At 47.8% G+C, this 13,676-nt stretch overlaps 1 protein-coding gene across 1 annotated transcript in view; it reads right to left on the bottom strand.

The window, feature by feature from the left end:
• MYO3B (myosin IIIB) overlaps positions 1-13,676 on the bottom strand; it is a gene marked incomplete at its 5' end in the record, with an annotated part of 314,537 nt that overhangs the window by 288,642 nt on the left and 12,219 nt on the right. The window contains 2 exons of the mRNA XM_081955637.1: positions 2,572-2,671; positions 2,917-3,021. Coding sequence (XP_081811763.1) covers positions 2,572-2,671; positions 2,917-3,021 — 205 coding nt within the window. The remainder of the gene's footprint in view (positions 1-2,571; positions 2,672-2,916; positions 3,022-13,676) is intronic.

Here is a 13,676-nt window from a genome sequence, read left to right as displayed (position 1 = left end):
AAGAGCAGCAAGGGTGATTTGGGGTGGGGGTTGGGGGGCTGAAGGATAAAACATATGAAGACCAGTTGCAGGAATTGGATATGTCCAGTTTAGTGAGAAGAAGGTAGCAGTGTTCCAATATTTGAGGGGCAGCCTTAAAGGCAAGGCAAGAAGCAATGGATGGAAACTGAACAAAGAGAGAAGCAACCTAGAACTAAGGAGAAATTTCCTGACAGTAAGAACAATCAACCAGTGGAACAATTTGTCTTCAGAAGTTGTGAGTGCTCCAACACTGGAGGGACTGGACAACCATTCATCTGAAATGGTGTAGTGTATCCTGTGTCAACTCATAAAGTTGCCATGGTGAGGAAAGGCGAGGGAGCACATTCCATGCATACTTTCGGCTAGAGTCGGATCTCAGATTACTACAGCAGGCTTGTGAGGGGGCACCACGTTGGAGAATGTGATTTATGACACAGACTGAGGGGAGGGAAGGAACAGGGGTAAAGTTCAACCATAATTCAAATGAGGCTTAGATCTGACTGCAATAGGGTATTGCCAAAATGGTGCTCCTAATAAATGACTGGTTTTCTTTTGAAATTTGGCTCGAGGCTCATGAATTAATTAGGGCATCTTTCAGAAACCTGACATCCTGTTTGAGTAGGGGGTTGGAATAGAAGACCTCCAAGGTCCCTTCTAATTCTGTTATTATCATTCTTCTTTTATGTAAAAGGAAGGGGATAATTTTTTTAGAAAAAAATTCTCCAGTCTGTGTACAGTACTGTACTTGCCTCACTAGTAGATACTGTTGATTGGATAATGTTTTTAACAGATTCCTATTGATCAGTTGAAAGAGAAGAATGATTGGCTTGCTGGTTCATCACCATTCCAAGGTCAGTAGGTGTGAAGATGACTGGCAGATCAATTTCAAATTCTGCTGCAGGAATTTGAAAGTGATTTTCTCTCATTTAGTTGGTTTTTTAAATGGCTCTGTGCTTTGCTGTGTACTAATAAAGTTCATATCACATGTTCCAAGCATTTCTCTAAGGCTAGAGGTTATCGTACACAAGGTTAAAAAAAACCTCCAGACTTAAACTACTTTTCACCAGTTTTGAAAGAGGCACTAGAAGCTTTCAGATCTTTCCGCAAACTGCAAATCTCCAGATCTTCTGACAAAAACTGAGAAGAGGAAAATAGATGGGATCAGTTTTGCTCTGTCCATACACTCCACACATATCGGCTGAACTCTAAAAGACCACTGGTTTTAGATGTGGACTTAACTGATAGTTGTACAATGAATATTGCATTTAATTTGCAAAGCACACAAATTTCATTTTAGGAAATAAATGACTATTTGTACAGTTGAAGTGCTATAAATATATGCCATATATACACACACACACACCTGGCAATAATCCCTCCCAACCCCATGACTCCTTTTATACACCTCCTCCCTCTAAATAAAGTACAGCTAATTTCACAAATACCTTCCCACTCTTGCTTCATTTTGATCTTGTGTTCCTCTGTGGGAATGCAACAAGGCAATTATGTGCAAAACACAGAAAAAGCCTTAACTCTACCAATGTTATTCTCTTCCTAGCCTCTTTTTTTTCTGACCGACATTGTTTCTTTTGGCATTGATGCTGATTTCCTGCAGCTCACTCTAGCAGCAAGTGCTAATTATTACCCTAGGAAGGTGGCATCAGATGAATAGTGATTTCTACCCTTTACCATTTGCTGTTAAAGAGGTTACTAATGAAGTTGTTGTTCCTTAATCCAAGCGCTTGTCCAAGCTCTACTTAAAATGGAATATTTTGAGTACATATTGATAAAGAATTGCTGGCCTCCAGGTCACAAGTGGCATCTGTTCTTGACCCAAAGGTGCTTTTTCAGGAGGCAACTGGACTTTGTTGGTTTTTCTTTTTGAAGACATTTCACTTCTCAGTCCAGTTGCCTCCTGAAAAAGCACTTTTGGGACAACCATGACTTGGATCACTGAGAATCTCTATAGACATCTGTTCTTGAGTTCATTTGGTTTTGTGGTGCCAGGGAATTAGTAAGTCATGATGGAATGTGGTGGACTTATTCAAATTGCAAGCTAACGTTTGCAACTTGGCCCTTTCCATGCAAGTTTAGTCCAACTTCTTCCCAAGTGACACTGAAAGAAGATGAGAGCCTTATTTTTGTTACAGTGATATTGGCTTTAACCTGTGATTCCTTTTTCAATTATTATTATTATTTGACTTTATCCCCCACCCCACCCCCCAAAAATCAACAGATTTTCTTAGAAATAAAGTCACTAGCTTCTTTATATAATTCAATTTTAATCACACTCAAATATAACTGTTGTATTTGAAAATTTAAATGAAATGTTAATTTTTAGGCCCAGAGTACCATATTAGTTTTCAGCTAAGAGGAAATAAATGTGATGAAGGCTAATTGAGAGCAATATCCTTTTTTTCATATGCACAAAAAATATTTATTCTCTGGACTATGGGGAAGGAAGGAAGGAAGGAAGGAAGGAAGGAAGGAAGGAAGGAAGGAAGGAAGGAAGGAAGGAAGGAAGGAAGGAAGGAAGGAAGGATGGATTACCAAAGTCAACAAGCTTGACTTCTCCTTCCGTTGTCAGGAGAATGTTGTTCCCCTTGACATCACGATGAATGATGCGATTGTTGTGCAAATGTTGAAGACCCTAAGTGTCCATAATGAGAAAAAAAGGAGAGAGAAAATAGTTTTACTCATATACTTATATAATGTCCCAAACAGGAAAAAAATCTATACCTGCACTGTAGGAACTTCTGTCTACTTTATCACAATCTCAATACAACTACCCGCTGCAGTAAACAGGTAACAATTTTCCCCTTTTACCTGGACAGTGTATCAGAATGGCTAAATTGCATCCTATTTTGTCATTAGAAGCAAAATGGATATCCTTACCAGAAGGGCACCTCTTAAAATGTATGAGATTATTGCTTCATCCAACTTTTGGGCACTCTTCAGTAGGCCCTTGACAAGTTCTGTGACAGAGCCTCCATTACACAGCTGTTAAGGAGACAGGAAGAAACAAGGCATCCGTTATTCAACAAGCATGCTTAGATCATAATCCCTATAGATGGGCAACTACTTGCACAGAAAATGCAGTAAAGGAAATCAGTCATTGCAAATGTTCACAGCAGCTATTTTCAAATAAAGAATAGATCATCTATTCCAGACACTTTTGGATTTCCAACATGACATCTTTATTGTGAAGGCATAAAAATGTGCTAATTACATTTTCTTGCATGGACAAGAAGGAAAATTAAACCTGTGTTTACTTTTAGGCAAGTTTTCTCCAAACCAGTGACTTCAAGATATCCGCCCCGAGTCCCTTTTTGGGAGAGGGGGCGGTTTAGAAATGCGAAGAATAAAATAAATTAGGTATATTATTAGACTACAATTCCCATCATTCTACTGAAAGCTAGGGAGGCTGTGGCAGTGATCAGAGAAGGCAGTTCTAGGCCTTGCCCAGTCATCACAATTCAAGAGGGAGTTGTGTCCGGGCAGATGACGTCAGGGAGTTCCCCCCGTCTGCCGGCATCTGCGATAGCAACAGCCAGGTCGCGTCTGATTGGCTAAGACGCGACCTGGCTGAGAGCGGGGAAACTCTGGCTTGGGGATTGGCTGGTTCATCTGACAGCTTCGTATAAATAGCTGTCAGATGAACCCTGCATTGATTCTCTCCTGTATTTGACTGTGAACTGTCCTGTTAATAAAAGTTGGTTAATTCTCCTCACGACTCGGCTCGCCTTTCGTTCGCATTCAACACTGGCGACGAAGGTGGGATCCAGCCACTAACCCACCGAAAGCCACCGAGCGTGTCTTCTTGTCACCATCGCACCGGTGACCTGCTTCCTGGCCGGCTTTTCTCCGTTCCTGAAGGAATCATGTCGGCAATGCCAACCTTTGTGCCTTTTGGCTGCGACGGCGAGACGTGGGAAGCGTTCATGGAGCGTTTCGAATGTTACCTCATAGCCAACGGTCGTCGCGACGCTCCAGACGACGAGAAGTGCAGTTTCTTCTTGAGCTGTTGCGGCACTCCAATGTTTAGTGCCGCTCGCTCAATAGCCGCCCCACAGCCCGTTCATTCTCTGGACTGGGCGACACTAACCGAACGCCTGCAGCACCACTACGCCCCCACTCCGTCCTGGGTGGCGAGGCACTACGCTTTCCGGCGCTGTATTCAGAAGCCGGAGGAGTCGGTGAGCCAATTCCTCCAGTCGCTTCGCACCGCGGCGATGAGGTGCGAGTTTGCCGACCTCGATCGCAATCTGACGGAACAGTTCGTCAGCGGCGTGAAAGACCTGCGCCTCCGCCGGCGGCTCTTGTCACAGGCGGACATCACGCTGACTGGGGCCATCGAGCAAGCAAGGGCGGCTGAACTCTCCGACGAGTCAATGGCGGAGATGTTCAATCTGCCGCCCCCGCCAGGCCGCACTTGCTTGGTAGACGAACTAGTTCCCTTGCCAAGCGACTATCCGGAGGAGGGAGCGGTGGCGCGCATTGGCCAGTCCGCCAGGAGACGCGCTCCTCAGCGAGCCCGGGAAGCTGTGCCCGCTTGCCTTGGCTGTGGAGGCAACCACGACCGCTCGGGGTGCCCCTTTAAAAACGCTGTTTGCCGCCGCTGCCTGAAGAAGGGACATTTGGCTCAGGTCTGCCGAGCGCAGTTCCCCTTGCCTCAGCGAGCGGAGGACGTCCCGACCACAGCCGCCGTTAAACAGCGACCTGGAGGCCGTGCTGGACGACAGCAGCAGCAGCAGCAGCAGCAGCCTTCGCGCGGAGGCTGCTACGCCGTGGACGCGGACTTCAACGCCAACCCCGCAGAGTTGGCCTGCCACACGGGTGCAGGTGCGGAGCGCATCAAGGCGTCGCTCCTCATTGAGGGCTCCCCCTGCACCATGGAGGTGGACTCGGGGTCGTCCCGATCCCTTTTGTCGTGGACAGAGTTCTCCCGCCTCTGTCCAGGCGTCGCAAAGACCCAGCTGGCCCCTCCAGACGCAACCCTACGGGACTACCAGGGGACTCTAATTCCTACCCTGGGTTGTCACCTGGTGCGGGTGGAATATGGGGACTATTCGGGATGCCTTCCTCTACTTGTAGTAGAAAAGCCTTTGCCGGCCCTACTGGGCCTCGACTGGTTCCCGGCACTGGGCCTATCAGTGCACGGGATTAGACAAGTAGTGGCCACGCCTCCCGACGTGGCCGACGTCCTTGCCAGATTTTCTGATGTGTTTGATGGGCAGCTGGGGGCGTATAAGGGCACGCCCATCTCCTTGAACCTAGACCCCCAGGTTGCCCCCATTAGGCTGAAGGCCCGTAGGGTGCCTTTCGCTTTAAGGGCAAAGGTTGATGCGGAGCTCGACAAGCTCGTCGCGCAGGGAGTCTTGGAGCCGGTGGATTACTCCAAGTGGGAGACCCCTTTGGTCATCCCAGTTAAGGCGGATGGGTCCATTCGCCTCTGCGCCGACTTCAAATCCACCATCAACCTTGCCCTCCAAGCGAACCCCTATCCAGTTCCGGTAGTGCAGCACTTGCTCCACTCTTTGGGGCAAGGCTGCATCTTTGCGAAGCTGGATATGGCGCAGGCCTACCAGCAGCTCCCGGTGGATGACGAGGCGGCGGCTGCGCAGACCATCGTCACCCACCGTGGAGCTTTCCGTTGCCGCCGCTTGCAATTCGGCGTTTCCGTAGCCCCGGGGATCTTCCAGAGCCTCATGGAGCGGCTGCTCCATGGGCTCCCTGGCGTGGTTCCGTACTTCGATGACGTCCTGATCGCCGCTAGCAGCCGATCGGGCCTCATCGAAGTACTGGTGAAGGTCCTCGAGCGTTTCAGGGGCTCGGGTTTAAAGTTAAAGCGCAGCAAATGCTCATTTGCTGTGCCTCGGGTTGACTTCCTGGGATTCACAATTGACGCCCAGGGAATTCACCCCACTCCTTCAAAAGTAGCAGCCATTAGGAACGCCCCCACGCCTGCCTCCAAGACGGAGCTGCAGGCGTTCCTTGGCTTGCTCAACTTCTACGCGCCATTTCTGCCGCATAAGGCGTCACTAGCCGAGCCGCTGCATCGGTTGCTCGACCGATCGGCCGCCTGGCGCTGGGGCAGCCGCGAAGCGCATGCGTTTGCGGCTGTCAAAGACTTGCTGACGTCAGAGGCAGTCCTCGTTCAGTATTCGGACAAGCTGCCTTTGACTCTTGCTTGTGACGCCTCCCCCGTGGGTTTGGGGGCGGTCCTGAGCCATGTGCTGCCCAATGGCTCGGAGGCCCCCATAGCCTTTTATTCCCGGACACTGACTTCTGCGGAACGCAATTACAGCCAGATCGACAAGGAGGCTCTGGCTGCAGTGTCAGGGATTAAAAGGTTCCACGACTACCTCTATGGTCGGCACTTTACTTTGTTTACCGACCATAAGCCACTCCTTGGGCTTTTGGCTGGTAACAAGCCGACCCCTCCCATACTGTCACCGCGCATGACCAGGTGGACAGAGTTCCTAGCTGCATACAGCTATACTCTGCTCTACCGGCCGGGCAAGCATTTAGGGCACGCTGATGCCCTTAGCCGCTGCCCCTTGCCCGTTGCTGACCCCCCGACAGTGCCTTGCCTGTCGGTTTTGGCCATAGCAGATTTGGCTCTGCCACTCTCTTCCGGAGAGGTGGCTTCAAAGTCTAGGGCTGACCCTGACCTCTCTCAGGTCATCCTTTGGGTCCAAAGGGGCTGGCCTGAGGGTCCGGTGCCAGAGCACCTTCGTCCCTTCAGGGCCAGGCAGTTGGAGCTGTCACTTCACAGTGGGTGCCTCCTGTGGGGTGACAGGGTGGTCATTCCACCCAGCCTGCGCCATCAGGTGCTATCTCGCCTTCATGAGGGCCACCCGGGCATAGTGCGCATGAAATGCTTGGCGCGCAGCTATGTCTGGTGGCCTCGCATTGATGACGAGATAGCCGCCTGGGTGGCCGGCTGCTCCTCCTGCCAACATTCCCGACCGGCGCCACCGGCTGCCTGTCCTAGGGAATGGGAATTGCCTCGTGGTCCTTGGTCCCGTCTTCACGTGGATTTCGCGGGCCCCTTCAGAGGCCAGGTCTTCATGGTGGTGGTGGATGCATATTCGCGCTGGGTGGAGCTCATCCTCATGAGGTCCACCACAGCCGAGGCCACGATCAGAGAACTGACTAGGCTTTTCGCCACCCATGGCGTGCCGGACGTCGTTGTCTCTGATAACGGGCCTCAATTTGCATCCACCGCGTTCCAGCTGTTCCTGGCCTCTCAGGGCATCCGCCATGCCCCAGTCGCCCCATACCATCCGGCTAGCAATGGCCGGGCGGAAAGGGCGGTCCGCTCGGCCAAGGAGGCGTTGGGCAGGATGGATGGGGCTGACTGGCCTTCAAGGGTGGCTGCTTACCTCTTGGTACAGCATGCCACTCCTTGCCCCCTGACCGGGAAGTCTCCAGCTGAGCTGCTGATGGGCCGGCGCCTGCGGACCACCTTGGATAGGTTGCACCCACTCTATTCAAGCGAACAGCCTGGCAACCTGGGGCCCCCTTCCCGCACGTTCCTCCTGGGTGATGCTGTTTGGGCTCAGGCATTCTCAGGGGCAGTTAGGTGGGTGCCTGCCACCGTCACCGCCATAACCGGCCCCTGTTCTTACAGGGTCCAGCTACATGATGGGACCGAATGGCGGCGGCACCTGGATCAACTAAGGCGCCGCCTGCCCAGCACCAGCGACAACACACCCGCAAGGTCGACCATCACCGTCGCTGCGCCTGAGCCCTCCAACGTTCGGCTCCCTGGTGCCCTTCCACCAGATATCGTCCGGCCAGTCCAGCTGCCCGGGGCTTCCCCTTCCTTGGACGCCGCCTCCCGGCCGTCCACTTTTGTGGGGGTGTCGCCCGTTAGGCGTCAGCCTCCCGGGTTCCAAATGGCCTTCCCCGAGTCAGGCCAGGCCTACCAACAAGTGCCCAGCTCAAGCCCGCCTTCGGCCGCGCCCCCTCGGCCCTGCCTACCTGGGCCTGGTTTTCCTCCGTCAGGGGTGGGCCTCCAAGATGGCGCCCGGAGCTCCACTCCCTTGCGGGAGGAGCTTCTACGGACACCACCTTCCTCTCCGACGCCTCCTGCCGAACTGAGGCGTTCTGGGCGGGTCCGGCGCCGCCCAGAATATTTACGTGACTACGTTTGTGCGTCGCTTGCACATGCGCAGTCACTGGGGGGGAAGGAGTGTTGTGTCCGGGCAGATGACGTCAGGGAGTTCCCTCCGTCTGCCGGCATCTGCGATAGCAACAGCCAGGTCGCGTCTGATTGGCTAAGACGCGACCTGGCTGAGAGCGGGGAAACTCTGGCTTGGGGATTGGCTGGTTCATCTGACAGCTTCGTATAAATAGCTGTCAGATGAACCCTGCATTGATTCTCTCCTGTATTTGACTGTGAACTGTCCTGTTAATAAAAGTTGGTTAATTCTCCTCACGACTCGGCTCGCCTTTCGTTCGCATTCAACAGGAGTCTTAGTGCAGAAGCTCCAATAAGCAATGATATGGATATAAGGCAATATAATGTTTCTTGTAAGGTTTTCTAGCAATAGCAATAATACAATAATACAATAGTAGAGTTGGAAGGGACCTTGGAGGTCTTCTAGTCCAACCCCCTGCCTAGGCAGGAAACCCTATACCGTTTCAGACAGATGGCTATCCAACATCTTCTTAAAGACTTCCAGTGTTGGGGCATTCACAACTTCTGGAGGCAAGCTGTTCCACTGATTAATTGTTCTAACTGTCAGGAAATTTCTCCTCAGTTCTAAGTTGCTTAGCACTTAGTTGCTTAGCAATAGCACTTAGACTTATATACCGCTTCATAGTGTTTTTACAGCCCTCTCTAAGCGGTTTACAGAGTCAGCCTATTGCCCCCAATAATCTGGGTCCTCATTTTACCCACCTCGGAAGGATAGAAGGCTGAGTCAACCTTGAGCCAGTGAGATTCGAACTGCCGAACTGGAGCAAGCAGTCAGCTGAAGTAGCCTGCAGTACTGCACTCTAACCACTGCACCACCTTGGCTTTTCTAACTAAATATATTCCTACTGATATTTCTTTTTCTTTCTTTTTTCTTTTACAATCCTTTGTGGTTATCTTGGATGAACAGATATTATTGTCATCTGCTGACAGGACTGAATTTAAAATAAATTAAATTAAAAACATTGACAATTTAAAAAAATCTGGGACACACAGGACTGTAGTAGACCAAGCTCATCTAAATCAGTATTGTCTACGCTAATTCATATGGCTGTAAGGCCACAAGCAAAGGTTTTAGTTTTCTTCTATTTACTGGTGGTAAATATGTGGTGGCGCAGTGGTTAGAATGCAGTATTGCAGGCTGATTCTGCCCGCACAGCAAGAGTTTGATCCTGACTGGCTCAAGGTTGACTCAGCCTTCCATCCTTCCTAGACCAGTAAAATTAGGACTCAGATTGTTGGGGGCAAGAGGCTGACTCTGTGAACCGCTCAGAGAGTGCACTATGAAGTGGTATGTAAATGCTAATGCTAAAAACTATTGCTACTTTCCCTTAGCTGAAGATACCAGCGGTTGAACCCAAGATATTCTGCATGTACTTTCCAAAATTAGTTTGGGGTGTTTTTTTAACTTTAACTTTTAACTTTTATTTAATTTATAAACCGCACCCTCTCCCCGAAGGGACTCGGGGCGGTGTACAGTCATATTAAAACACAATATAAATACATATAGATGGAGGAGGCAACATACAAACTGTACAATAATAATTAAAATTAAAAATTAGAAATACATTAAAATCTACCCCTAAAAAACTACCCGAATAAAATAATTGCCAGGAGGATAAAAATGGGACTATAAATGGGCTAGGCCAGCTAATTGGAACAGGTGGGTCTTGAGTTTCTTACGGAATAGTTGTTCTTTATTTTCAATGGTTTAAAAACCTGTCAGATCTGTACAGTTACAATAGCCAGCATTGTCTTTATGAACTTGTGTTTTTCACAATTTTTTTATTGCAAAAAAAAAAAAGCACAGGAGCACTCTGTTTTTTCTGTTCTATACATGATGCGTTTGATAACCAGGAAGCCGCAAATTAGAATCATTTGAAATGTTCACTCTATCAGTGCTGCTGTTAGCAGGCAGTATAAGGTAGATAATACACATGTCTCTGTGCTCAGCCTCAGATGTCTGTTCTGCCAACAGCTAAGAAAAAAACTTTCAGATCCAGAAAAGTCCAACCTTCTGCAAAAATGTTCACAGTACTTGCATGCCATGTATTTAAAGAAGCAGAAAGAGGAAAAAGAGAGATTAAAACATTTCTAAATGTACTTTTCTATATCATTAATCACCCATGTCATTACCACAATGATATTTTTATCCACCATCTATTTCTTTTTCTGCATTCTGTTTACTAGAAGCATACTAGCAGTAGGAAGTGCTAATGTCCTAAACCAGGAATATACAATTTCTCTCCACTTGATGGCCTTCCTGAGCCTCTAAAAGGGGGCAGGGGCCACATTCAATGTAGGTGTTTGCTTAAAACCAGGGGTTCGCTGCTGCGGGTTCGCAGGGGCTCGGGAGAACCTCTAGTTAAGATTCTGTGCAGTTCAGAAAACCCCCAAATCCCACTCCTGGCTGGCCCCACCTGGCCCCTCCCGCCCCTCCCAAGAGTCCCTAGGTGGCCCATTTTGGATGCAAGTAAGCGCAGGCCGCGTACAAAGGCTCGGGGAGGGCGAAAAACGACCTACTGAAAGTTCAGGAAGGCCATAAACGAGCCCGTTTCCAGCTCCAGAGGGCCTCCGGAGCCTGGGGAGGCCATTTTCACCCTCCCGGAGGCTCAAGAAAAGCCTCCAGAGCCTGGGGAGAGCACAAATGCCCTCCCCATCATGGTGCAGGAGGCCAATTAGGCCAGGCCCACCATGGCCATTCCCACCCAGCAACTGGATAAATAACTCCTTGCTAAAACTTTGAAGCCCACTCCTGCTTAAAACATCCAATATATATATTTTTCACAGCTCCTCTGAGGGTCTATTTACTACTGGATTTATGACAATCTTTATGTTGGGTGGAGGATGCCATGAAACATTTCGATGCAGGTTGCAATATTTAGCCTCATTTCATTCTGGGGAACAAACTGGTTTAAAACCTTTTAACTACCTTAATCACACATTTGGCTGTGAACAAGGCAGTTCATGTAAGCTTGTGCTTGAAGGAATACAAGTGACCTGGGGTGTGGCAGCAAAGCTTATTTCTTGGCATATAATTTTGCCAGGCACCACAGAAGGGCATGTTATTATCTGCTGAGATGGACAAGCATTGCCTGTGATGTTCGTTTTTGTATAAAATGGGATCACTTACCAAGATTTATGGACTTTTGTATTGCTTAGAGACTAGAGCAGGTGAATGCCACAAGATAGCCCATGTACCTTTCTTTAAATAGAAAACGTTGTATATCACACATCCATTTAAAACCATTCTCAAGAAAAACAAACAAAAATGATCGCAACCCAGCCCTTTGTATCATTGTTAAGTCGACCGAAGTCCTTTTCCCTCTGAAACGTTACATGCACACACACACACACACACGGGCACCAGAACAATATAGGTAGTCCTCGAATTAAGACTACAATTGAGCCCAACATTTCTGTTGCTGAGACATTTGTTAAGTGAGTTTTGCTCCACTTTACAACCTTTCTTGCTGCAGTTGTTAAGTAAATCGCTGCAGTTGATAAGTTACCCTGTTTTCCTGAAAATAAGACCTCCCCTGATAATAAGCCCAATCGAGCGTTTGAATGCGTGTGCTAAAATAAGCCCTCCCCACTCCCAAAAAATATTGCAGCCATGAGGTGACCACACTCGCCGCCTCCTGCACCTCAAAAATAGTAAGACCTCCCCGGAAATAAGGCCAAGCACTTATTTCAGTGGGGGATCCAAAGAAAACAAGACCATGTCTTATTTTGGGGGAAACACAGTAGTAAGTAACCCGGTTGTTAAGCGAATCTGGCTTCCCCATTGACCTTGGTTATCAGAAGGTTACAAAAGCTGATCATAAGACCCTGGAACCCTGCAACCGTCATAAATATGACTCAGTTGCCAAGCATCTGAATTTTGATCATGTGACTATGGGGACGCTGCAATGGTCATAAGTGTGAAAAACAGTCATAAGTCACATTTTTCAATGCTGTTGTAACCTTGAATGGTCATTAAATGAACTGTTGTAAGTCGAAGACTACCTGTACCTACCTTGATTTTAGTTGCCTGTTCTAAAAGAAGGAACGTTTCTTCACAGCAGGACAAAAGATCATTAGCTATACTTCAGAGATTGACTCATATATACAAATTTGGGAAAGGACAAGCATAGCATGATAAATAAAAAGAAGTCAGAGAAGGGGAGGGAATCAAAACGATCTACAGTATTTGTAAAAAGGTGGAATTGTATCACTGGCATAGGGTTCAAGATATACCGGTAATCAAACTGGGGCAAGGGTTGATATGTGCATATATGTACATATAATCGGTGAGTATGTCATGGCCTGTGTTATTTAATATTATCACAGTTATTAACATCATTTTTATTGTGACTGCTGCTTTTTTAATTAGTATAATGGTACTTTATCTCATTTTATTTGTAACTAGCCGATAACCCAGCGTTGCCCGGGGTATTTATTTATAGGGGGGAAATGTCCGGACCAAACATAATTTCTAATGTTGGATTTCCTCCCTTACCAGAGGGAACCCCCTTGTGGAGTACTCTGAAGCCATTACCAGGGCAACTCCACTGCACTGTACAGTAGAAGCCATTTTACAGCAGTACAGTAGAAGCCTTTTAAAGGCACAACAGACTGCATCTTAACAGAACACATAGCTCTGAGGGGTTTTAGGGGTGGCTTACCCCCACAGTATATGTCTCCAGAGGGTAAGTCATCTTTGTAAGTAAGTTTGGTTGAAATTGCTCACGGCGTTCCAGAGTTATGCTGGAACACACACACACACACACACACACACACACACACACACACACACACACACACACAGCCAGTATATATATACTCCATGGCACAGGGCCTAGTTATATGCAGGATCGCATCCTGCCCCACACATCCCTACGACCAATTCGCTCACACAGAGAGGGACTTCTCCGGGTGCCGTCCGCCAAACAGTGCCGGGGGGCGACACCCAGGAGCAGAGCCTTCTCTGTGATGGGCCCAGCCCTATGGAATGACCTCCCCCGTGACATCAGGATTACTTCCGATCTCCGCTCCTTCCGTGTACAGCTGAAGACCCACCTCTTTCAATTATCCGGCCTGGCTCAATCGCAATCGTAATTTTCCCATTCCTCCAAACTGTTTTTAAATTGTTCTTAAATATTGATTTTATTGGGTTTTTACAATTGGGGTATTTTAAAGCAGATTTTTAACTGTCTATAGATGTAATTTGTTTCCTCCTCCGTGTATGTATGTGTGTTGTGTATGTATGTACGTTGGGTGTTGTCATATATTTTTTATGTTATATGCTCCATTGTACGCCGCCCCGAGTCCTACTTGGAAAGGGAGCGGCTAATAAATCCAAATTTATTATTATTATTATTTATTATTATTATTATTATATATATATATATATATATATATATATATATATATATATATATATATATATATATATATATATATATAT

This window comes from Natrix helvetica, assembly GCF_964273705.1.
Source record: "Natrix helvetica genome assembly, chromosome: 1".
Taxonomy (NCBI): Eukaryota; Metazoa; Chordata; class Lepidosauria; order Squamata; family Natricidae; genus Natrix; species Natrix helvetica.
Note: the sequence above shows the minus strand (reverse complement) of the source record. Positions and strands in the feature narration are given on the sequence as shown.